Source organism: Anolis carolinensis, chromosome 4 (genome assembly GCF_035594765.1).
Source record: "Anolis carolinensis isolate JA03-04 chromosome 4, rAnoCar3.1.pri, whole genome shotgun sequence".
Lineage (NCBI taxonomy): Eukaryota > Metazoa > Chordata > Lepidosauria > Squamata > Dactyloidae > Anolis > Anolis carolinensis.
This window is the reverse complement of record NC_085844.1, coordinates 249,961,409-249,988,964: the sequence shown is the minus strand read 5'-3', so window position 1 is coordinate 249,988,964 and position 27,556 is coordinate 249,961,409. Positions and strand designations below refer to the sequence as shown.

Genomic DNA, 27,556 nt, shown 5'->3' with positions numbered 1-27,556 from the left:
AACCTCTTCCCAGCTTTCTCAAAAGGAGATGATGAGGTCCTCTTAACTGTTCTCTTTTGGATGGTATTTCTCCTCAAACTAAAGAGTGTCCCTTTGTCCCAATTGTTCATGGGGAGGACAAGTAACCTGGCACCTGTTGCTTGTGAATTTTGGGGGTGAAAGGCATTATTACCTTTGGTGGTCTCACTGTCTCGAATCATGAAGGAGCCAATAACGTTTCCAGGGGCCAGCAGCTGCCGCTCGGCATCCTTGCGACTGACACCTTTGAAAAACCACCTAAGAAGCAACATCCAAAGAACAACACAGTGAGCAAGACATTTCTTTGATCATCTCATGCACAGGATTTCCCGCCTCATAGGATGCATCAACACCAGGCATGGGCAAACTTGGGCCCTCCAGGTGTTTTGGACTCCAACTCCCACCATTCCTAACAGCCGGTAGGCTGTTAGGAATGGTGGGAGTTGGAGTCCAAAACACCTGGAGGGCCCAAGTTTGCCCATGCCTAACCTACACCGTCGAATTAGATATTTCTGATGTGCACAGATCCCTGAAAATCTCTAAGCCCCCCAGAACAAGTCTATGGACTGAATTACCTTATTTGGGGATTCTTTGGCAAAACAGGTAGGTGATGGATTGAATTATCTCAAAGTTTCAGGAAAATGGCAGAAAATGAAACCAGTAGTGATATCCCATCAGACCACTGGATTCAGAGTGACAGCACCAGTGGCAATGGTGTTCTTCGAAGTGCAGCAAGAGTTAGAACTGAAGAATCTAGAATACCTCTACACTGCCATATGAAATCCAGATAATCTGCTTTGAACTGGATTGTATGGCAGTGTAGACATATAATCCAGTTCAAAGCAGATAATTTGGATTATCTCCTTAGATAATCTGGATTATATATCAGTGTAGAAGGGGGCTGAGTGAGCAGTGGAAATGGGGCTAGTTAGTGTGAGTCAGCCAGACATTCTCCCTTCTTGTCTACCTATCCTGACATCTCTGTGATATAGGCCCCTTCTACACTGCCATAGAACCCAGATTATCAAACCAGATAATCTACATTATCTGATTTGATCTGGATTATTTGAGTCTACACATATAGGGCAAACATTCAATGCCCATATACACATAGAACTGAGACAGAGACAGACGCAGAGGCAATTTAACCTCAGGAGAAGGTTAAATTGCCTCTGCGTCTGTCTCTGTCTCGGTTTTATGTGTATATGGGCATTGAATGTTTGCCCTATATGTATATAATGTGATCCACCCTGAGTCCCCTTTGGGGTGAGAAAGAAGGGCGGAATATAAATACTGTAAATAAATAAATACACTGCCATTTAATCCAGTTCAAAGCAGATAATCTGGATTTTTTATGGCAGTGTAGAAGGAGCCATAAATGGATGCTCCTAGGGACGTTTTTCATCTCTCCTCTTTCAGCTCTTCCTTAGACTAAAGATAGATTAGATTTGCTTCCTTGAGCAACTTCCCTATCTACCTGTATCTACCTGTAATAAATAAATAAAGCTTGTTTCTCCAAGACATTGATGTCTTTGCTCTTTAGGGCCCTTCCACACAGCCATATAACCCAGAATATCAAGGCAGATAATTCACAATATCTGCTTTAAACTGTGTTCTCTGAATCCACACGGCCATATAACCCATTTCAAAGCAGACAATGTGGGATTTTACACAGCTGTGTGGAAGGGGTGTGAATCAGTATTTCTAACTGATGGATGAGATCTCTTCTCAGGGCTGGGGATTCTGTTAATGTGGGAATTGTGTATTGATAGTGTTTAAATGCAATTTGTGCCATGCTTGTATTGCAACTGATTGCATCATCCAGAATGTACCATAGTGTGGAAAGAGTTAATTGCCAAGAAACTATGATGACCTTGATATGTGGCTGGAACTAGGGAGTATCCAGACACAAGTGTTTGTGCATAACGATTGCATCAGTTCAGTTCTGTTCAGTTGAGCTCTGTCTGCCTAGAGTTCGAGTCAAGTTCTGTTGGAGAACAGAACAGCCCTGTGTTCGTCTGTCATCTGCAAGTCTGTTTGTGTTGATTATTGCTGCATACAGTAAAACCTTGCAAATAGTTTTACCAACGTTTCTGAGTGTCTCTTCGTTCTGCACTCCACTGCTTCCATCCAACTACTGCTGTGCTGCAAATACTCTGACAGATTCAAGAATGATCCCAGTGCAGCTGTGTGTTCCTGGGCTATAGTCATCCATAGGATTGAAATAGGTAAGCATTCCAATTTTTCTATTGCCCAGTTGCATGCGCAGACTTACTCTTCTGTCTCCAGTGAATCGACCCTGGCGACGTAGTTGCTTGGGATGAAGCCTACTTTGCCGTTTGATAGTGACTTGGCTTTCCACCATTCGCCTGACCTGCATAGAAAGAGAAAGAGAAAGCATGTGAATACATTAGCAACTCTACTTCCACATGGGTAACGTCAGGCATGGGCAAACTTTGTCCCTCCCTCCAGGTATTTTGGATTTCAACTCTCACAATTCTTAACAGCCAGTAGGCTGTTAGGAATTGTGAGAGTTGAAGTCCAAAACTGTGAATGTTTTGCTTTTGTGTAGTTTTGAAATTTGTACTCATAGTTTAAAGCTAACTGATATTGTGTGTGTCTGTAATGCAGCATGTAATCCAGTAATCCAGTAATGCAAGAGTTAACTGCATAGAGTAGAGATTTATGGCTAGAGCGAAAAAGCTGAGTACTTCCGTGATACATAACAAGACATTTGTCATGCAGTGGAATGTGGGAGATGACAGCTTTGCTTCCCATGCGGTGAATGAACGAGGTCGGATGCACAGATGCTATGCTCCGGCAGAACTATGTAAATATTGTACAAACTGCAATAAAAGTAAAAGCCACTGGATTCAGCTGACAGCTGGGAAGTCTGGATTTACAGTAGAGTCTCACTTATCCAACATTCGCTTATCCAACGTTCTGGATTATCCAACACAGTCTGCCTTTTAGTAGTCAATGTTTTTGTAGTCAATGTGTTCAATACATTGTGATGTTTTGGTGCTAAATTCGCAAATACAGTAATTACTACATAGCATTACTGCATATTAAACTATTTTTTCTGTCAAATTTGTTGAAGTTTAATAGGCTTTTCCTTAATTCCTCCTTATTATCCAACATATTGGCTTATCCAACGTTCTGCTGGCCCGTTTCTGTTGGATAAATGAGACTCTACTGTATTTCTATGTGACTGGGCAGATTGCCAGATCTTCGGAGGAGGAGGAAAATTGAGACAGGAGGTGATTGAGTCTCAATTTAACAATTTCCGGACAAAACACCTGGAGAGAGGCCAAAGTTTGCCCATGTCTTGGTTAGAAACACAGGGACTTACAAAAGGCAGGGTAAAACTAAAGTAAATTAGTAAATAATAAATGGATTAGGACTCTGAAAGCCTGGACTTGAAATCACAGAAGCTCAGAGGGTAACTTCGAGCATAGAGTAAGAGGCACCATAATTTGGAATCAACCTGAAGATTCATAATAATTAATTAGATTCTCAGATTCATGGAGATTCTGCTTCTCATGACAAATTTCCCACTTCTTCCAGGAACTGGCACTTACTCCTCTAGGACTTTGAGGTGGTCTCCCTTCCGGAAGCTCAGGTCTTCCGTGTGGATCGCATCATAGTCGTAAAGAGCCAGGACAACGAAGTCTTCCAGTCCTGTGAGAACGAGGAAAGGCATGAATTCACAAAATCGACACTCAAGCTTGACGCAAGAGCTATCCTAAAGGTTCTAGGGGCCGTGGCGGTGAAATGGGTTAAACTCTTGTGCTGCTAAACTGCTGACCTGAAGGCTGGCAGTTCAAATCTTCAGGACAGGGTAAACTCCCGCTGTTAGCCTTAGCCCTAGCTCCTGCCAACCTAGCAGTTCAAAACATGCAAATGTAAGTAGATAAATAGGTACCGCTTTGGTGGGAAAGGCATAAAGACGCTCCAAGCAGTCATGCTGGTCACACAACCAGGAGGTGACAACGCAGGCTCCTCAGCTTGGAAATGGAGAAAAGCACCTCCCCCAGAGCTAGAGCCAGAAATGAAAGGAGAAGCCTTTGCCTTTATCTCTGTGTGTGTCTCATTGTATTGTAATAAGGCATTAAATGTTTGCCTGTAACTGTTTACACTGTAGTCTGCTCTGAGTCCCCACGGGGAGAAGGGCGGAATATAAATAAAATGTTGTTTTTATTATTATTGTTGTTGTTATTGTTGTTGTTGTTGTTGTTGTTGTTATTTTATTGTATGACACAGCAAACAAGATAGATATGCTGGATTTCGTTTCACAAAATCACAAGTCGAACACTTCCCAAGTGTCCTAGGACTGTGTGATATATTTTCGGATGATGCGTGCAGATCCCAACTAGGAAAAGTTACTTTGGGGGACTATAATTCCTAGAATCCCCATCAAGGCCATTAGCCAAAGTTCCGATCATGAGGACTCCAGGCTCTGTACTTTGATCCATGCAAAGCTCTCTTCTCTCTATTGCTTTTGTTATTCAAATTATCCTCTTTATAGTCTCATTTTCCTTGAAATAAAATAGCCATTGATACAGGGAGGCAAATTCTCCATTTTAGCTCACATTCAAGGATGAATAATTACAGCAGTTTTTTTTCTCCCTATGGGAAAAAAGTGAATATTCTTCCCCAATATCCTCACTATATTTGAATGGTCCAAAGAGTTGCAGAGAAATTACCCGATGTAACACAATTTTCGTTCTTGGGTAACAAATGGCATTTCCTAATTGGTTCTATCATAAAAACATGGAATCTTATATGTGTACTAAACTTCTTAGTGGAATTTCCTTATTGTTGGGAAACCTATTTCTGACTTTGGAATGAATAATTATGATTATTCTGACCCCTTCTATGCAGCTGTTACATCCCACCCATCAGCATGATAACATGCAGCTGGGCTTTTAATCCCAGCACATACTATATCAATGGAATGGAAGATGTACTCCCTCTGAACTTTTCAGGAGACAACCAAGGCCTGGACATTATCTTCTGCAATAGGATTTGTACCTGGTTAATTCATTTGAAGTTCAGACTAAACCCCAGTGTAGATTCACCCATTCCATGTCCATGAGAGCCTCCAACTCCATAGCTGAGCACAGGTTCCTTCATCGCAAATGCCATTTAATTCTCTGAATCAATATCTGGCAAACCCAGTCTTTACAATGTGTTAAGAAGGTGTCTGATTTAGATCTGCCTTTGACCAAAGTGGACAATACATACCATCATTTCCCTGAAGGTTCCCCGCACAGGATCCTTGGCAAGTCTGGGATGAAACAGAAAAGATCAGTTCATAAGCTGATCACTGTAAAGAAGTGTGATTTTTTTTAGTTTACAGATGTCATGTTTAATTGTGTTTTAGAAGTCATGTTTAGCTATGTTTGAAAGGGCAAGTATTAGAGTTACTAGTGCATGGGGGATGGTAGCCAGCTCAGCATTCTGAGGCAGGTTGCCATAGTAACGAGGGCAGAGCCAACCGCCATTTGGAGAAAAAGGAGGGCATGTTTTAAAAACAGTTCAGTCTGTGTTCTGTTGAAGCACAGGAAAGACTGAGTCTCAGTTGGAGGATCAGGGTGGCTCAAATGTTTGATTTTGAGTCAATTTACAATATGTTTGGTGACTTATTTTAGGTTAGTCTGTACCCTAAGGAGGTGCAGTTTAGACTGATCCTCAGTAAAGGGATCAGGGTGTCTCAAATGTTTATTTTTGAGTCAGTTTAAAATAAGTTTGGTGGCTTATTTTAAGATAGTCTGTTTCCAGATAAGGAACAGATAGTCTGTGATTGTAATTCACAGGGTGACTGCAGTTTAAAGCAGGAGAGAAAGAAGTTTGAAACATCTCAATATAGCTCAATATAACATCTGGTGGCCACATTATAAACATCTTTACCTCTGGTGGTAGCTATTAAATAAAACATCTTTAATAACTGGTGGCAGCGGATACAAAATATATGATACTAATATAAATATAATTAATCAATAGAAACTCATTCACATCTCCGCAATTGGTGTCAGAGGTGGGATAAAAAGATTCCCCCCTGTCTGACATCTTTGCAATTTGGTGGCAGCGGTGGGATCCAAAGATTCCCCCCTGCCTGAAAGAACCTCAGTCGTTATTAGCTCTTTGCAATCACAGTTTGAAAACTCAGTGCAGCATTTATTTTAAAAATGTTGGAACATACTTTGCAGCTTTCCCCAACTTGGTGCCCCTCAGATCTGTTCAACGTTCAACTCTGATTTTGCCCATCCAAGATGGCCATATTGGATAGGGGATGATGGGAACTGTAGTCTGACAGATTTGAAGAGGACCACAGTTGGAAAATGCTGATCTACCGTTCTTCATTCTCACGTAAGTGAAGAGACTGAGGTGATAAACATATGTATAAACTCGCAGGGGCGGTTCAACCATTAGGAGTTTGGGAAGGAGTTGAAGGAGCTCTCTGAGCGCTCCTGAGAGGGCTGAGGTGCGTCCTCCTGATTGGTTGCTTCAGATTGAGGGAGGGAGGCACTGGCCCAAAGACTTTCTGAAACTTCCAGGATTTTATAGCATTGAGTCATGGCAGTTAAACGTGCTGCCAAATTGCATTTGTTTACTTTACTTCTGCCCTCTGGTTGTTTTGGACTTCAACTCCCAAAATTCCTAACAGCGAGGGGCAACCATGAAAACTACTTGCTCAACTATCTATGGCAGGCATGGGACAAACTTCGGCCCTCCGGGTGTTTGGACTGCAACTCCCACAATTCCTAACAGCTGGTAGGCTGGTAGGAATTGTGAGAGTTGGAGTCCAAAACACCCGGAGGGCCGAAGTTTGCCTCATGCCTGAACTAAGGCAAACAATTGGCATAATAAAGCATACTGGGTTCAAGTTAACTAGCAAAGAAAGTGGGATGATGGTCATATGGGGAGTCAAGGCTCTTCTGGACTTTTGGACCGTTTCTTCAACAAGCTTCGTGTATTCCAAGTAGACTGAAATATACTTGTGGATTATCTGCCTTGATATTCTGGGTTATATGGCTGTGTGGAAGGGCCCTCAGGGCTCTTCCACACAACCATATAACTCAGAATATCAAAGCAGAATAACCCACAATATCTGCTTTGAACTGGGTTATCTGAGTCCACACTGCCCTATATCCCAGTTCAATGTTTGGTGCTAAATTCACAAATATAGTAATTCCTACATAACATTACCATGTATTGAACTGCTTTTTCTGTTGATTTGTTGTAAAACATGATGTTTTGGTGTTTAATTTGTAAAATCATAATGTAATTTGATGTTTAATAGGTGTTTCCTTAATCCCTCCTTATTATCCAACATTTTCGCTTATTCAATGCTTTTATTTTTCAGTGATTGGTTGGGGGGGGGCAAAATTTTATTTATTTATTTATTAGACTTGTATACCGCTACTCCCAGTTTGGCTCGGAGCGGTTTACAGAAATAGATTAAAACAATACACTTAGCATTAAAATAACAATAAAAACAACAAAAACAACAATAAAAACAGGCAAGTGAACATTCTCTTCACTTACACTTGAAAATTACCTAGGGCCGGCCCCTGTATGCTCGACAACACCAACAGCAAATAAAATGAAATTTAATTAATCTATCTGTTGGAAAAACATCTTGCACTAGTCCTTGCCTGAGGAAACCCTGTGAAACTCATGAGGTCTTCGTAAGTCAGTAGATGACTTGAAGGCACATATACATATTCATTGGTGGTCTCTCATCCAAGTACTAACCAGGTCCCGATTCCCAGGATGAGAATGGCTGGTTTAACCCACTTTATTGTTCTGGGTCATTCTTGCCTAATTAGACCCCAGGCTTGATCTTCCCAGACACTCCCCGACTATTGGACTTACAATAAACGGCTTGGATGTCGGATCTTTGACATAATGGCCTTGGAGGCTGGAGCTTGAATGGGTTTTGGATGTCTTTCGTTGAAGGCCGTGCTCTTTAGACTTGATGCAGCCCATCCTGGGAAGAGAGAATGAGAAAAGAGAAGTCTGGTATAAATCTGGGGTGCTTTTGGATGAAAAGACAGGAGCAGACCCTCTTGCAAGAATCCTACTCCTAAATCTGATGGATAAAGGATCTATTTTATTCCACACTCAACCTAGAAGACAAATGGGATAGTGTAGGTGGCATAGAGATTAATCTTTTCCCCTGTGCCCATTTTTTATTCTATAAAAGTTTAGTTTTATTTTAGTATTCCGCACATACGTACTCTATAATGCTACTGCAATGATTTCTAGATTCCTGGCAGAACCCAAAAACACTGAAGTCCAAAACCCAGCTGGTTTGTGGCGCAGCTGGTTAGTAGCCAGCTGCAATAAATCACCACTGACCAAGAGGTCATGAGTTTGAAGCCAGCCTGTGTTGGAGTGAGCGCCCGACCATCAAAAATAGCCCAGCTCGTTGTTGACCTAAGCAACCTGAAAGATAGTTGCATCTATCAAGTAGGAAATTTAGGTACTGCTTATGTGGGGAGGCTAATTTAACTACCAAAACCAAAAAACCAAAAAAATTACAACACCAAAAAAATCGTCCAGCAGTGTGCAAAAAGGAATGAGGAAGTAATCCATCAAGGACTCGGTGTCACAGTGGATGATGAAACAGCGGCTCCCCCTGTGGCTGGAATCGAGCATATCCTCATGAAGCCGCAAGCTGGAAAATGTTAAATTGCCTCTGTGTCTTCATCTCTGTCTCTATGCCATATGGCACTGAATGTTTGCCATGTATATGTACATTGGGATTCGTCCTGAGTCCCCTTCGGGGTGAGGAGGGCGGAATATAAATACTGTAAATAAATAAATAAATAAATCACTGAAGTCCAAAACTTGTCTTTAAGTCCTATAACTTCAGTGAGGTTGCCATATAAAATCCTGATTATCTGCTTTGAATTGGATTATATGGCAGTGGAAGCGCACATAATCCAGTTCAAAGCAGATAATGTGGAATATCTTCTTTGACAATCTGGATTATATGGCAGTGTAGAAGGGGCCTGAGACTAATTTTTAGAGACAGAAGTCCCATGGGCAGCATTTTGTTGGCAATTCCGTTATGCACAAAGTGATAGTTCCTGTAAATCTAATTTGCATTGGAACACAGATGGCTTTTATTCACCTCCTTTATAACCAAAATATTAAGATTTGGCAGACGGCAAAATCATTATTGATATAAGCAAAGAAATATTAAAAACAAAAGGGAAGCACCTTCCAAACAAAGAACCATCTTGAGGGAAAACAAGTTTCCAGCAGGGAGAATTTATATATAGATAGATAGATAGAGAAACAGGATATACAGTACAGTCTCACTTATCCAACCCTCGCTTATCCAACATTCTGGATTATCCAACGCATTTTTGTAGTCAATGTTTTCAATGCATTGTGATATTTTGGTGCTAAATTCGTAAATACAGTAATTACTACATAGCATTGCTGCGTATTGAACTACTTTTTCTGTCAAATTTGTTGTATAACATGATGTTTTGGTGCTTAATTTGTAAAATCATAACCTATCGATCTATCCTATGTTTCTCCCAGCACTGGACCCATCCATTATTAGTTCTACATCCAGATTATCAAAGCAGATAATCCACATTTTCTGCTTTCGACTGGATTATATGAGTTTATACTGCCAGATAATCCATTTCAAAGCAGATAATCTGGATTTTATATGGCAGTGTAAAAGGGGCCTGAAACAGAACCTAGCATCTGGGATTTGTTGCCATATCTCCCATCCAAATACTCACCAGGGCTAACCCTGCTTAGCTTCCAACATTAGACAGGGCCTGGTGCCTTTGTGATATTTATTTAGCCCTCCTCCCCTTTCAGTTTGGACAACTCCTTTAAGGTTCAGACCAGGGGTCCCCAAACTTTTTAAACAGGGGGCCAGTTCACGATCCTTCATACTGTTGGAGGGCCAGACTATAGCTGGCCACTGAGCAATAATAATACGTAATAATAATAACAACAACAACAACAACAACAACAACAAAAAAGAGGGTTGAAAGAGACCCTTTGGGCCATTGAGTCCAATCCCCTTCTGCCTTTGTGCACTGAATGCACAAGCAAAGCACCCCTGACAGATGGCCACCCAGCCTCAATGCTAATAATAATAATAATAATAATAATAATAATAATAATAATAATAATAATAAGGGTTGGAAGAGACCCCTTGGGCCATTGAGTCCAATCCCCTTCTGCCTTTGTGCACTGAATGCACAAGCAAAGCACCCCTGACAGATGGCCACCCAGCCTCAATGCTAATAATAATAATAATAATAATAATAATAATAATAATAATAATAATAAGGGTTGGAAGAGACCCCTTGGGCCATTGAGTCCAATCCCCTTCTGCCTTTGTGCACTGAATGCACAAGCAAAGCACCCCTGACAGATGGCCACCCAGCCTCAATGCTAATAATAATAATAATAATAATAATAATAATAATAAGAAGAAGAAGAAGAAGAAGAAGAAGAAGAAGAAGAAGAAGAAGAAGAAGAAGGGTTGGAAGAGACCCCTTGGGCCATTGAGTCCAATCCCCTTCTGCCTTTGTGCACCAAAAGCACAAGCAAAGCACCCCTGACAGATGGCCACCCAGCCTCAATGTTAATAATAATAATAATAATAATAATAATAATAATAATAATAATAATAATAATAATAATAATAATAATAATGAGGAGGGTTGGAAGAGAAGAAGAGACCCCTTGGGTCATTTAGCCCAACCCCCCTTTGCCCTTGTGCTGTGGGGGCCGGATAAATGGCTTCGATGGGCCGCATCCGGCCCCCGGGCCTTAGTTTGGGGACCCCTGGTTCAGACTAAACATACCCACCAACTGTCCCAATTTAGCAGGGATAATACAGATAAATCCCCATTCTTCATTTGCCTTTAAAATGTCCAATGTTTTTCCTCTCCTCCTCCTCGGATGCATCTACGCTGTACAATGAATGTGGATTGGCACCTCTTTCACTGCCATGGCTCAATGTTGCGGAATCCTGGGATTTGCAGCAGAGGCAAAAGGCCTTGTAAAACTCCCTCGACCACATGGCATATATTGTGTGTGTGTGTGTATGTCTGGAGTGATACTGAAAAAGAACAAACCCACAGAACCTATCTTGTTCATAACATGGGGATCACACCTATATATAAAAATGGAAATATGTATTTATGTATGCATGCATGTCTGTCCGCCTATCTATCTATCTATCTATCTATCTATCTATCTATCTATCTATCTATCTATCTTCCATCCATCCATCCATCCATCCATCTATCCACCCATCTTCCTTATCTGTCTATCTGTCTGTCTGTCCACTTACTCATCCATAAATCTATCTTCCACCCTCCCATCCATCCACCCATCCATTTACCTGCCCTATTGATCTACTCACATTGGCATGTTTTCGAACTGCTAGGTTAGCAGAAGCTGGGGCTAACAGCAGGAGCTCACCCTGCTCCCCAGATTCAAACCTCTGATCTTTCAGCCAGCAAGTTTAGCAGCTCAGTGGTTTAACCCACTGTGCCACTGGGCTCTCTCTCTCTCTCTCTCTCTCTCTCTCTCTCTCTCTATATATATATATATATCTATATATCTACATACACACACATATATAGTAGAGTCTCACTTATCCAAGCTAAACAGGCCGGCAGAAGCTTGGATAAGCGAATATCTTGGATAATAAGGAGGAATTAAGGAAAAGCCTATTAAACATCAAATTAGGTTATGATTTTACAAATTAAGCATCAAAACATCATGTTATACAACACATTTGACAGAAAAAGTAGTTCAATGCGCAGTTGAACTTGTAATTACTGTATTTATGAATTTAGCACCAAAATATCATGGTATATTGAAAACATTGACTACAAAAATGGCTTGGATAATCCAGAGGCTTGGATAAGTGAGACTCTACTGTACATACACACTATATATATATATATATATATATATATATATATATATATATATATTCCATCTATCAATCTGTCCATCTGCCTGCCTGCCTGCCTCATTTATCTACCCATCCATCCATCCATCCATCCATCTTCCATCCATCCATCCATCCATCCATCTGCCTGCCTTGCTCATCTCTCTCTCTCTCTCTCTCTCTCTTTTTCCATCTAGCCATCTATCCATCTACCTTCTCTACCTATCTACCTATCTTCCATTATCAATCAATCCACCTGCCTTACCTGTTTATCTTCCATCTACCCATCTGCCTACATCATCTATCCTCTGTCCATCCATCTGTCCATCCGTCCATCCGTCTGTCTGTCCATCCGTCCATCCACCTGTCTGCCTTCCCATCCAATCCATCCATTCATCCATCTATCTTCCATCCATCCATCCATCTCTTTATCTTTCATCTAGCTATCCATACACCTGCCTGCTCTACCTACCTACCTACCTATCTTCCATTCATCTATCAATCCACCTGCCTCATGCATCTATCTATCTATCTATCTATCTATCTATCTATCTATCTATCTATCTATCTATCTTCCATTCATCAATCTAGCCGTCTGCCTTTCTCCTCTCTCTCTCTCTCTCTCTCTCTCTCTCTCTCTCAATCCCATCTAGCCATCCATCCATCCATCCATCTGCCTTTTCTATGTACATACCTACCTATCTTCCATATATCCATCAATCCGCCTGCCTGATCTATCTATCTATCTATCTATCTATCTATCTATCTATCTATCTATCTATCTATCTATCATCCACCTGCTCTATCTATCTATCTATCTATCTATCTATCTATCTATCTATCTACGTATCTTTGGTTCATTGATCCATCATTGGCCTGACTTATCTATCTATTTATCTATCTATCCATCCATCTATCTATTTTCCATCAATTCATCTATCCATCAAATAATGCATATGATTTGGTCTGTGTTTAGTTCCCAAGTGCTCTCTTCTTACAGCCGCAGAAACCACGGGCCTTGGCACAAAGGGAAGAGGCCATTTCCTTCCTTCCACCCTGGAAATAAATATCCCTCAATAATTTTTTCTATTTTTTTTTTTAAAAAGACAAAAGCAGAAGGCTTTGAAGAGAAGTGACGCCTCGAGGGCAACACTTTCTCTTCAGGGAAATGATGACCCAAATGGTCCCTGAGGGCTTTCGTGAAGGGAATTTCCCTCAGAGAGACAAGAGAGCCATTTCCACTCAGAGAGGAAGGGAAACACTTTCTCAGGGAGGAATATTATTATCTTTATTATGTTCATTTATACCAAGCATGGGCAAACTTCATCCCTCCCTCCGGATGTTTTGGACTCCAACTCCCACCATTCCTAACAGCCTCAGTGTGATGTCCCATGGGCCATGGAGTCCTGATCCCAGTGCCATTGTGGCTGATGAGGAGGAAAACAGAGGATTTTTGCCGGCTCAGCAAGAGCCGGAATCTTTCCAGATGCCTGATGTTGATGTTTCTTCCCGAGAGCCCATTACGGAAGACCTTGACCAGGCCTTTCCCACTGCCTCCCCTCCTTTTCCCAGGAAACAGTCCTATGCGGCGGGCAGGAGCGAGAAAGAGCAGGTTCGGAGGAGCTTGAGAATAGCAGCTAAACAAGACGCTAATTAGCCATGTTCCCCTGGGAAACTCTAGGGAGGAATGCATCTGGAGGGAGATGTGTTTCGTTCTCCTTTCCCTTGGGAAAGGAAGCTGGACACCTGCTTTGCAGAGAAATGAAACCGGGATAAAAGTGCCCGACACGAAGAATTCTGTGCGGAGTCAACAGATCTACTTCGGGAGTGATTTCGTGGTTCCAGCCAAGTGTGGACTTCGCAAAGTCCGCAACTCCAGTTCCTTGCCTTGCCTTGTCTAGCCAATTGTTCAAGAACTATCTTGCCTTGTTTCCAGCCTTGGACCTTGCTCTTAGAATCAAGCCTTGTTTCTAACTTTGCTGTGGACTTACTTTGAACTTTGGAAAGAATTTGGACGTTTCCCCACTCTATTGCTTGTAAATAGAGTGTGTTTCGGTTTGGATTTACAACTTTGGACTCTAATATAAAATATTGGACAATATAATTTTGGACTGTTTCTGACCTTTCCTGAAAGGTCTTATATTGGACTATATTTCCTACTTGTTTTTATTATTCTTATATATTTCCTTAATAAAGATATTAGATAGTTTTTGGCCTCCGTGTGTCGGTTCTTAGTGCTCTCGTTGCCCTGGGCGTGACACTCAGGCACCTTCCTTTCCCCCCACAGCCACTTAAGCAGCCTGCCCCAGGTATGCATGCTTGCTCCATCAATGTTTAACATTTACACAAATGACCAGCCACTACCAGAAAGGACAGAGAGTTTAATCTATGCTGACGATCGTGCCATCAACGCTCAAGCAGGGAGCTTTGAAATGGTTGAACAGGAGCTCTCAGAAGCTTTAGGTGCTCTTACTGCCTATTACAGGGGAAACCAGCTGGTGCCTAATCCATCTAAAATGCAGAAATGTGCTGTTCATCTTAAGAACAGACAAGCATTTTGACCTCTGGAGATTACGTGAGAATGAGTCTGACTGGATCATTGCAGCACACCAAAATACCTGGGAGTTACTCTGGACTGTGGTCTGACTTATAAGAAGCACTGCTAGCAAATCAAGCAAAAAGTGGGTGCTAGAAATAATATCATATGAAAGCTAACCGGCACAACCTGGCATTTATATTCTACCATGTAAGGAAATAAATTAAAAAAAATATTTTTAATGTACTAAAAAGCAAAAATATACTATTCAAGGAGTAAGAACATGATTTATTACGAGTCTTAATGAAATATAGACTTTTCATAAATGCATGTTATATTATTCTTCTATATCTCTCTGTTAACCAAATGATGACATACTGCTTGGAAATCCTGACTATTAGTATTACAGTAGAGTCTCACTTATCCAAGCTTCTGGATAATCCAAGCCATTTTTGTAGTCAATGTTTTCAATATATCATGATATTTTGGTGCTAAATTCATATATACAGTAATTACTACTTAGCATTATTGCATATTGAACTACTTTTTCTGTCAAATTTGTTGTATAACATGATGTTTTGGTACTTAATTTGTAAAATCATAACTTAATTTGATGTTTAATAGGCTTTTCCTTAATCTCTCCTTATTATCCAAGATATTCGCTTATCCAAGCTTCTGCCGGCCTGTTTAGCTTGGATAAGTGAGACTCTACTGTACTACTACTACTACTACTACTACTATTATTATTATTATTATTATTATTATTATTATTATTATATTTTCCAACTGTCGTACTGGAACAACAATGATTGTTTAGTTTAACTATAACAGTTTTTGGCAGTTCTTTGTTAGAACATTACCAATGTCAGCTGCTTCTAACCTAGCGATTTTATTCAAAGTGTTTAATGCCAGTGCTAATGCTTTTTGCTTTTGCTTTTTGGTGTGTTTCTTTGCCAAGTACTTTTGCATTTTTATATCGCCATTTGTTCAGATTTTTTTCTTTTTTATATAAATATGGACATTTTAGCTTTGTTTGTGGGTTTCTCTCTCTCCCTCTCCCTTTCTGATCCTTTTTAAATCTCAGTTTTCCTACTTTCTATACAATCAAATGTTCTCACTCTTTTGATGTTAATTTACTCTATCTTATAAGGTAAAACTTCAATTACAAATATATTTTTTTTAAAAACAACAACCTGGGGATCATAACCAGGCACAGTGAAGACTTGTGCTTTGCTACTCTGCTGCTGAATATGCATGCCCAGCGTGGAATACATCGCACCACGTTAAAACAGTGGATGTGGCTCTTCGTGAGACATGCTGCATTATCACAGGATGTCTATGCTCTACACCATTGGAGAAATTATACTGTTTAGCTGGTATTGCACCACCGGACATCTGCCGGGAAGTAGCAACATGTAATGAAAGGACCAAGGCAGTGACATCTCCAGCCCATCCTCTGTTCAGATATCATCCAGCATGGCAATGCCTTAAATCAAGAAAAAGCTTCCTAAAATCGACAGAGACACTCACAGGAACACTTCAGCAAGCGAGAGTCCAAAAGTGGCAGCCTAAAACCCAAAACCTCAATCCGTGGATGATACCAGATGAGAAACTCCTCCTGGACACATAGAAGATGGGGAGACTTGGAAGGCGCTGAACAGACTGTGCTCCGGCACCACGAGATGCAGAGCCAGTCTTAAGAAATGGGGCCTCAAAGTAGAATCCACGGCATGTGAGTATGGAGAAGAGCAAACCACAGACCACCTACTACAATACAGTCTGAATCCTACCACATGCACAAGGGAGGACCTTCTCACAGCCACATCAGAGGCTCTCCAAGTGGCCAGATTCTGGTTGAAGGGCATTTAGTATCATGCCAAGTTCTTAACTTTGTTTGTGGTTTTTTATACATTATAGCTATATTTTCAATTTGCTTCTGATAAATAAATAAAATAAATTGATTTCTATTATTATTATTATTATTATTATTATTATTATTATTATTATTATTATAATATTGTATGACACAGCAAACAAGATAGATATGCTGGATTATTATTATTATTATTACTGATTTCTATTATTATTATTATTATTATTGATTTATTATTATTGATTTTCATTATTGTTGTTGTTGATTATGATGATGATGATTTCTATGATGATGATGATAGATTTCCATTATTATTATTGTATGACACAGCAAACAAGATAGACATGCTGGATTTCATATCACAAAATCACAAGTCGAACACTTCCCAAGTGTCTAGGACTGTGTGATGTATTTTCGGATGATGCATGCAGATCCCAGTAGGGTGGCCTTTTGCAGTTGGCAGATCGTGATTTTATCAATGTCTATTGTTTACAAATGCCGGCTGAGATCTTTTGGCATGGCACCCAGTGTGCCCATCACCACCGGGACCACCTGCACTGGTTTCTGCCAGAGTCTTTGAAGTTCAATCTTGAGGTCCTGAGAGCGGCTGAGTTTTTCCTGTTGTTTTTCGTCAATGCGACTGTCACCTGAGATGGCAACATCAATGATCCAAACCTTTTTCTTTTCCACAACTGTGATGTCTGGTGTGTTGTGTTCCAGAACTTTGTCAGTCTGGATTCGGAAGTCCCACAGTATCTTTGCGTGTTCATTTTCCATGACCGTTGCTGGTTTGTGATCCCACCAGTTCTTTGCTGCTGGCAGGTGGTACTTGAGGCATAAGTTCCAATGGATCATTTGGGCCACATAGTTGTGCCTGTTTGTAGTCTGTCTGTGCGATTTTCTTACAGCAGCTGAGGATATGATCAATGGTTTTGTCAGCTTCCTTGCAGAGTCTGCATTTTGAGTCATCAGCTGATTTTTCGATCTTGGCCTGAATTGCCTTTGTCCTGATGTCTTGCTCCTGGGCTGCAAGGATCAGGCCTTCTGTCTCCTTCTTCAAGGTCCCATTCGTGAGCCATAGCCAGGTCTTCTCCTTATCAGCTTTTCATTATTATTATTATTATTATTATTATTATTATTATTATTATTATTATTATTATTTTACTGACACAAAAACACAGTATGAAACAGCAAACGAGATCTATATGCTGGATTACATATCAAAAAATCACAAGTCAAACACTTCCCAAGCGTTTAGGACTGTGTGATGTATTATTATTATTATTATTATTATTATTATTATTATTATTATTATTGATTTCTATTATTGTTGTTGTTGTTATTATATTATTATTATTATTATTATTATTATTATTATTAAATTCTATTATTATTGATGGGGCCTCCAGTGGCGTAGTGTGTTAAAGTGCTGAGCTGCTGAACTTGCGGACCAAAAGGTCACAGGTTTGAATCTGGGGAGCGGAATGAGCACCTGCTGTTAGCTCCAGCTTCTGCCAGCCTAGCAGTTCGAAAACATGCAAATGTGAGTAGATCAATAGGTACTGCTCCAGCAGGAAGGTAACGGCACCCCATGCAGTCATGCCAGTGGCCACATGACCTAGGAGGTGTCTGCGGACAACGCTGGCTCTTCAGCTTAGAAATGGAGATGAGCACCAACCCCCAGAGTCGGACATGACTGGACTTAATGTCAGGGGAAAACCTTTACCTTTGCCTATTATTATTGTTATTATTATAGATTTCCCTTCCTAGCATCTCATGACAACCAGTGTAAAGATACAAAGCAGAAGGTACAGGAGTCACTCCTACAACAATAGAATAACATTCAAGTCCGGTATGAAAATTCCCCCAGAAAATCCAGTTTCCTTAAAGCCATGTCTGAGGAGGAAGTTAACAAAGTGCCACGTAAGGCTCTCCCTAATGGAGGGCTCTATCACATTCACACTGTTTCAGGGTGCCTCTACACTGTAGAATAAATCCAGTTTGACACTACTTTAGCTGCCTGGGCTCAATGCTATGGAATCACCGGAGTTGTAATTTCGCAAGGCTTTTTGTCTTTTCTAAAGCGTGCTGGTGCCTCACCAAAAATACAAATTTCACAATTCCACAGCATTGATCCATGGCAGTTAAAACAGAATCAAACCACATTCATTCTGCAGTGTAGACGAACCTAGGGCCGGTCCCGAATCTAGTGTTGGAACTGGGCATTTCTCACAATAGCAGCAGTTCAGTTAGAGCAGCAACATGGATGATGTAGCTCTCCAGATCCTATTTGACTACCAATCCCAGCAGCCCAAGCCCTCATAGCCAGTGCTGAGGAATGGTGGGAATCCTAGTTTATCCTCTGGAAGGCCATTTGATTCCTACTTCTGAGCCTCATCTCATCTATTCATATGCGCACATATACACTGAGGTTTTTGGAGTATTTCAGAATTCTGAATCTGAGATGCTCAAACTGTATCCTTTCTTTTTAAAACTGCTTGCTTGCAACTTGGGAGATTCCTGCTTTTGCTAAATCTTCCTCCGATGCTCACTTTTGCTTCGGGGCAATTTTTCAAGAGGAACTTAAGCACCTTCCGCTCAGCATTTATGTTTATTTCACCTACGAAATTGAGGAAGAAAAAAGAAAAGGGAAACAGCACATAGTGTTTCTTCTTGAGGCTGAAGTCAACCCCTTGTTGCTGGCGGGGGAACCAAGGTTGCCTCAAAATTCAAGAAACACTCCGGTATATCTAACAAAGCAGCCCTTTGGTTATGTATTCCTGCATAGTAGGGATCTGGACAAGGTGGCTTTTTCAACTCTGATTTTAGAGTTTTCTAACTATTGGTGGCACAGTGTGTTAAAGTGCTGAGCTGCTGAACTTGCGGACCAAAAGAACGCAGGTTCAAATCCCGGGAGCGGAATGAGTGCCCGCTGTTAGCCCCAGCTCCTGCCAACCTAGCAGTTCGAAAACATGCAAATGTGAGTAGATCAATAGGTACCGCTCTGGTGGGAAGGTAATGGCGCTCTATGCAGTCATGCCGGCCACATGACCTGGAGATGTCTATGGACAACGTCGGCTCAGAAATGGAGATGAGCACCAAACCCCAGAGTCGGTCACGACTGGACTTAACATCAGGGGAAAACCTTTACCTTTACCTACCTTAACTATTGCAAATATAGTCAAATATAAGCTGAGCATCCCTTATCCAAAATGCTTGGGACCAGAAGGGCTCCTCATTTTTTATTTTTTTTATTTTGGAACACATGCATAGACAATGGTGAGATATTTTCTAAGCACAACATTCATTTATGTTTCATATACTTTTTTTGTATACATACCTGAAAGGTAATGATTTTGTATGCAATATACATATGTAAAAGTCAATGTATGTTAGAGTTGTGCACGGAACCGTTTCCCTCCGTTTCATCTGTTCTATCGTTACTTTCATTACCTTCATTCATTACCTCATGGACTGGATGGCCCATGAGGTCTCTTCCAACTCTACTATTCTATGATTCAGGAGCACGTAATGGAAAGGCCCTTTCCCTACAAAAATCAGCTCAACAGGAAAGCAAGCGGGTGTTATAGCCCAGCTTGCACCTGACTTGTCAAAGGACTCTGGGTTTGAGCCTGAGATTCCTAGGCAGTTAAAGTTGGAGGAAACTGCTGTCCCAGGCCAGCCAGAGTTTGGTTTGAAGAATTTTGGGAACAGGCACACAATGCAGCTTGAACCGCATTCCTGGAAGGAGTCAAGGTTGGGCCTTCCTTTGCCAAATGTGCATTCTAGTGGGGACTCTAGTTGTGATAAGGCTAATGAGCTTGACAGAAAGAAAGCGATTTATCAGCAGAGAAGAGAAAGGGAGGTTATAATGAACAGACTTCCCATGGAAGAGGCCATGAGTTTACCCTTAAGAAGAGCTGCTTCTGTGAGAGATTCAGAGGTGGTTACTTTGCTCATCGAAATTGAGAGAGAGAGAGATCCCTGTTTCATGCTTCAAGTATCCTGTTCCATGTTCCTGTGGACTTTTATGTCAATTTATGCAGCCTTGTGCCTTGACGTGAAATACCTTCCCCATTCCGGCACATTCTGTACTGGGTTTTATGAATTAGTCTCCTGTTTTAATACTGTATGCTTCATGTCGATTTTATCGATTGTTTTACTGATCATTGAGGTTTTATTGGTATAATTGTTTTATTGTTGTATCATTGATATTTGATTGTTTTATCGGGCTAGGCCCCATGTAAGCTGCCCCGAGTCCCTTCGGGGAGATGGGGCGGGGTATAAAAATAAAGTTGTTGTTGTTGTTGTTGTTGTTGTTGTTGTTATTATTATTATTATTATTATCTCTTGTTCCAGTCTGTACATACCTTGATATCTGGCCAAAACATATCTTGATATCTGGCACAGAAACCTTTCATGATCCAATTTAAAATAATGGAATGGTTTGAACTGGGGGAAAAAAATCTTCATCCCATTGGAACCCAGTGAAGAGGGGGAGAAAGGAACAAGAGGATTGGCTGTGGCTAGGTGAAGTGGCCCTCTGTGATGTCATTTGGAAAGAAAGAGAGTCAATTGGCTGTTGCTGGGGGGAGGGAAGGTGGAAAGAAAGAAAGAAAGAAAGAAAGAAAGAAAGAAAGAAAGAAAGAAAGAAAGAAAGAAAGAAGCTGTGAAGGTGTATGAGAGAAAGCGAAAGAGCCGCAAAGAAAATGCAAACCTGGGTAAAGTTTGTGTGTGGAGCAAACTTTGTGTACATCTAATGGTCAGAATGCAAAGGTACTACTATCTCAGCCACTGATGTTGGCATTTTTGGAGCATTTTGGATTTCTAATTTCCAGATAGGGGATGCTCATGCTGTATTACATGTCAGAGTAATTCGCAGCGTAGCAGCAGTTGTATGTTGTCAATGGAGGAAATATGCTATAATTCTGTATGTAAACTCATTTACTGAACCAGCTGCTAAATGGCCAGAAGCTAAGTCATGTAAATCCTAGCAATTCATTAAGTCTAGTTAGGAATCCACATTGGATTCAGATTCATAATAATACACTGTTAATAATGACATCCAATACAGCCACATTCAGCAGCCAGGAAAATAAATCAGTTTACAAACTGAAAAGCCTTGAGAATAACAACAATTGTAACTGTTCCCTTTCATTTAGCTTTCATTTATATCATCTCTCTGTGGCACATAATTAAAACAATGCAACCAAAGGTTAAATACAGAATAAAACCAAACGATAAACAATAGAAAGTAACAGCAGGAACAAGGAAAAGAAACTGCACTGGATAAAATGTGGGAGGATCATGTTTTATGCTGAATTGCCTGGCAAGTCCCCTCATCAGAGACCCAAAGCGACTCACATGGCAAAAGCAATACAACAACAACAACAACAACAACAACAACAACAAAACTTTATTTATAACCCGCATCCACCTCCCTGAGGAGACTCGGAGCATTTCACATGGGGACCAAGCCCAATCAGCAGATAAAACAACATGACAACAGCATGTTGTGTGTGTGTGTGTGTGTGTGTGTATACATACATACATACATACACTGTATATACTCGAGTATAAGCCTAGTTTTTCAGCCCTTTTTTTAAGACTGAAAAAGCTCCCCTCGGCTTATACTCGGGTGAGAGTCCTGGTTGGCTTATATTTGGGTCAGCTTATACTCGAGTATATATGGTACATTTATTATTTTTCTCTATTATTGTTGGTATTATTACATGTATTATTTTTCTCTATTATTGTTGCTACTATTACATTTATTTTACTCTATTTTTATTATTATTAATAATACATTTATTATTTCACTCTGATCTTATTATTATTATTATTATTATTGCATTTATTATTTTACTCTATTTATTATTACATGTATTATTTTACTCTATTATTATTAAAAGGATACATAAGCACATTTACTGTATATACTCAAGTATAAGCCTAGTTTTTCAGCCCTTTTTTTAAGACTGAAAAAGCTCCTCTCGGCTTATACTCAGGTGAGGGTCCTGGTTGGCTTATATTTGGGTCAGCTTATACTCGAGAATATATGGTACATGTATTATTTTTCACTATTATTATTGGTATTATTACATTTATTATTTTTCTCTATTATTGTTGCTACTATTACATTTATTTTACTCTATTTATTATTAATAATAATAATAATAATAATAATAATAATACATTTATTAGTTCACTCTGATCTTATTGCAGCTTCCACATTTCACTGCAATTAATTAGCTAATACTCTCTCTCTCTGCACCGCACAAGATGCAACCGGAAGCAGACTTTCGCTCACTTGATGCCGTTGTGCAAAGCTTGCAAAGTTTGGGCATTTGCCAAATCCTCCGCTGTGTATGTTTGCACATAAACAGATCTTGCTACGGTTCAGAAATGATCAGGAAACTGATCCTGAAAGGGACATCTTTGCAGCAGGGACTGGGAGTGGTACGGAAAGCACAAAACAGCCCAAAGGAAAAGTTGCTGAAATCGACCAGGCAACACAGGAAGTTCTTTTTAAGCAGAAGTGTGATATCAGGGCTCTTTGTGACCTCCTCTTTCTATCGTTGTGGTTGGTGTTGGTGTTGTTATTGTTATATTTTGACCCTGCTTTTCTCCCAGGACTGGAACCCAAATAGCTCACTGCACCAAAATTGTATCTTTTAAAATTTATAGGAACTAACATTATGTTAATAATAATGATGATGATGTTAAAGTTGGAATTTATTGCCTCCCCTTTTACTTCATTTTCTTCTTTGATTAAAGAATCTATATATATAAAAGAGTGATGGCATCAGGGCAGCGGACAAAACAACAAAACTACAGGCCCCCCAACCTCGAAATTTGACAACACAACCCATCATTCATGGCTCTAGGTTGATACAACAAAATGAAAAGAAAAATAAAGTCCTAATTATAGGGAGAGGAATAATAGTTTTTATCCAATTGCTGCCAGTTTGAAGGCTAAGCTCCGCCCACTTGGTCTCCAAGCAACCTACTCAGCCCACTCAGCCTACTCAGGGGACAGGCACAGTTAGGCCTCACTTAGGCCTCTTCCACAGATTATTAGATTTTAACTGGATTATATTGCAGTTTAGACTCAAGGCCCTTCCACACAGCTATATAACCCATTTAGAATCTTATATTATCTGTTTTGAACTGGATTATCTTGACTCCACACTGCCATATAATCCACTTCAGTGTGCATACTAAACATAAAGACTACCATACAACAGACATTCAATATCACCACTACCTCAACAATTTCTCACCAACACCACCAGACAATGCCAGAGCAACGCGTGGCTGGGCACAGCTAGTATATATATATATATAATGATAATCCCCTCCATCTCTCTGATGATACAATAGACTTATGTATAGAACTATTTAACTAAGATGGCTTATTGGGTTGTAGTGTGTTTTCCGAGCTGTATGGCCATGTTCCAGAAGCATTCTCTCCTGGCGTTTCGCCCACATCTATGGCAGGCATATCTCACAAGCTCTGAGGATGCCTGCCATAGATGTGGGTGAAACATCAGGAGAGAATGCTTCTGGAACATGGCCATACAGCCCGGAAAACACACAACACACCTGTGATTCGGGCCATGAAAGCCTTTGACAAAACATGGCGTATTATTAAAACTTATTTTAATAAATGATGATAATGATGACATTAATAATGAGTGGTAGTAGTCGTACTAAGTAGTAATGCCCTGCTTTTTCCTTAAGACAAAGCATCTCATAGCCTTGAAAACTTTACAATTGAAAAATCGACAATATATATATATATATATATATATATATATATATATTACACTATGAGAATTTAATACACATTTAATGCCCTATTTTAGTCTGTTCCGAATTTTTATGTTCACAATAAGGAATTTTGAACCAGCAAGCTATAGTTTTTGGAATGGCAGGCTGCAGGAGACTATGGTTCAAATTTCTGCTGTGATAGAAACTCACTTCAAGGATGTCGCACACTCTCAGCCTCAGAGCAAGACCAGGGCAAATCCTTTCTGAATGATATTGGGGGGGAAAGCCCCCTTTTTGGGCTCTCCTTAGGGGTGCCATAATTGGAAATAACTTTAGAGCACACAACCAACAACAGCAGAATTTATTTTGCCTGCTCAGGTTGGTGATAAAGAAGAGAACGATTTACCCTAGATAGCTCCTCTAAAAGCCTTCGACAAAACAGCCCCTTTAAACTTTGCACCAAAACCACTGCCCCATCGACAACTAGGCAGTGGTTTTGGTGCAAAGTTTTTGCACCATTGACTGACAGTACTTCCAACTCAGAATTGGTTTTCCACCAAATTCTGCACAAAATGGTAAGACAAACTCACGATTCCCCCAAACTGCAAATGCCACTCATTTCGCATTTCGCATTACAATTTTGGAGATTGTCAAACAACGTGTAAATATCGCATTGCTGAAAGTTAATGCATAAAGGTGCATTTTAAAGTTCGTCACCTCATCTAGACATTCAAAATGTTGGCTGAAATAAGGTTCAAAATCTTATTAATTTTCATCCTGCTAGATAACACAACCACTTCGGGTGCATCTGCACTGTAGACTTAGTGCAGTTTGATATACCACTTTGATCGTCATGGCTCAGTTGATGCTTACAGGGGAATGATGGTGGTAAATCAGCTTTAGGTTTGAGTCTAAGCTTTAAAGCAGACACTGAAGGTGGGAATCGAGTTCAGTACCTTGGATTGTTTGCACTAAAACCTGGAGTGGAGGGACTGTACCGCTGTTATGGGCCAAGTCTACACTGCCTTATAATGCAGTTTGAAACTACATTATATGCTCAATGTATGAAAGCATTAAAATGCATTATATGAGTCTACACTGCATTATATGGCAATGTAAATGGGGCCGTGGAAGCTATAACCTGCCTTTCTCCCAATATCAGGACTCAGTAAGTAAATGAATTAAAGTAAATGGCTTTTTCCTTGGTTTTTGAGGGATGGGAGTTAGGAGCTTCTTTACTTCTAATAGGTGGGACTTTTCTGAGAGTTTCTTTATATAAAATACATATCCTTATTAAGATAAACTTAATACAGTAGAGTCTCACTTATCCAACGTAAACGGGCTGGCAGAACGTTGGATAAGCGAATATGTTGGATAATAAGGAGGGATTAAGGAGAAGCCTATTAAACATCAAATTAAGTTATGATTTTACAAATTAAGCACCAAAACATCATGTTATACAACAAATCTGATAGAAAAAGTAGTTCAATACGCAGTAAGGTTATGTTGTAATTACTGTATTTACGAATTTAGCACCAAAATATCATGATATATTGAAAAAATTGACTACAAAAATGTGTTGGATAATCCAGAACGTTGGATAAGCGAGTGTTGGATAAGTGAGACTCTACTGTACAAAGTTTCTTGCTGGGGATTTTAGCTGCAGATCCTTGCCCTGGCAGGAGGTTGGTCTAGATGAACTTTGGGGTGCCCTTCCAAATTTATAATTGATTATTTGACTTCAAGACTAAGACAAGATGAGCCAGGAAGGAAACAGGCAAATAGAGACTCTGTCCATGCTCATGGTGGCTCTCATACTACAACACCCATGACTGATGTTAGGGTTGCATCTACACTGTGGAATGAATGCAGTTTGACACCACCTCAGTTGCCAAGGCTATTATGCTGTGGAAGTATTCACACTCATTACCTCCTGATTTTTATTATTTTACCTTTAAATATCACTACAAAACAGCATTACTTCCATAGTGTAGCTGCAACAGGAGAAAAAAAAAGCTCCAGATCAAGAAGCTTCTGTAAATGTCGGGAGGTGCTTTGATGGTGTCTTTTCTGCCTGGGTTGGACTAGATAGCCTTTGGGGGCCCCTTCCAAATCTCTTAGGATTCTATGAGCCTACAAGTCGCATCTTTAAGAGGTTTGTTGTTTCTCTCACCTGCCCAAAAGCGCTTTCCCGACCTTCCGACCAAAAGCGGCTCCCGGCTTGAGTGCGAATCCTGCTGCTCAGCTTCCTTCCGCCTGTCCCAGGATGGTCTCCTGCATCCCAAAAAGCCGCTTCCAAACCCTAAAATCCAGGATGCCAAGTCTCTGCCCCGGTCGGTTCTTACTCACAACAGCTGTGAAAAGGAGGCAGGGACTGCTTTGTGGAGTCGCTTCTCGAGAGGAGGAGCCAGAAAAGAGATCCGGACGGAGAGGGAAGCCTCATGAAGATGCCAGAATTGGGATTTCCAAAGCAGGGAGGAAGGTGCTACGCTGGCTGTGGGATTCTGGGAGTGGCAGTCCAAAAGAAAACACCTTCCCAAAGCCCTGAAGGATTCCCAACTCTATTTCAAGAGTTGGGAATATTTCAAAGGAACATTGACTCTATTTCAAAGGAAAGCATTGGCAAAACAACCCTTGACTTAAGCAAAACCTCATAAAACAACCATATAAAAACATTAATGCTGGCTCCCAGTGACAAAGGTCTCTTGCCACACCCTGGACTCTACACAGATATATATTCTTTCCTTTCCTTACATAGTTTATCCATACCTCACAACCTCTGAGGATGCCTGCCATAGATGTGGGCGAAACGTCAGGAGAGAATACTTCTGGAACATGGCCACACAGCCCGAAAGACATACAAGAACCCTGTGATCCCGGCCATGAAAGCCTTCGACAACCATATAAAATGTGTTGTCGAAGGCTTTCATGGCAGGAATCACTGGGTTGCTGTGAGTTTTCCGGGCTGTCTGGCTATGTTCCAGAAGCATTATCTCCTGACGTTTCACCCACATCTATGGCAGGCATCCTCAGAGGTTGTGAGGTATTGGGATTTCCAAAGCAGGGAGGAAGGTGCTACGCTGGCTGTGGGATTCTGGGAGTGGCAGTCCAAAAGAAAACACCTTCCCAAAGCCCTGAAGGATTCCCAACTCTATTTCAAGAGTTGGGAATATTTCAAAGGAACATTGACTCTATTTCAAAGGAAAGCATTGGCAAACCAACCCTTGACCTAAGCAAAACCTCATAAAACAACCATATAAAAACATTAATGCTGGCTCCCAGTGACAAAGGTCTCTTGCCACACCCTGGACTCTACACAGATATATATTCTTTCCTTTCCTTACATAGTTTATCCATGCCTCACAACCTCTGATGATGCCTGCCATAGATGTGGGCGAAA

The 27,556-nt window shown here is 40.5% G+C and overlaps 1 protein-coding gene across 1 annotated transcript in view; it reads right to left on the bottom strand.

Moving 5' to 3' along the window:
- The window catches only part of hck (HCK proto-oncogene, Src family tyrosine kinase), a 60,058-nt gene extending 33,489 nt beyond the window's left edge, over positions 1–26,569 (bottom strand). Inside the window, exons 1-6 of the mRNA XM_062979171.1 lie at positions 26,330–26,569; positions 7,900–8,014; positions 5,266–5,308; positions 3,600–3,699; positions 2,294–2,392; positions 173–276 (exon numbers count right to left, since the gene is read on the bottom strand). Of these exons, the coding sequence (XP_062835241.1) occupies positions 173–276; positions 2,294–2,392; positions 3,600–3,699; positions 5,266–5,308; positions 7,900–8,013 (460 nt within the window). The 5' untranslated portion in view covers position 8,014; positions 26,330–26,569. The remainder of the gene's footprint in view (positions 1–172; positions 277–2,293; positions 2,393–3,599; positions 3,700–5,265; positions 5,309–7,899; positions 8,015–26,329) is intronic.
- Between the last annotated feature and the right edge of the window lie 987 nt (positions 26,570–27,556).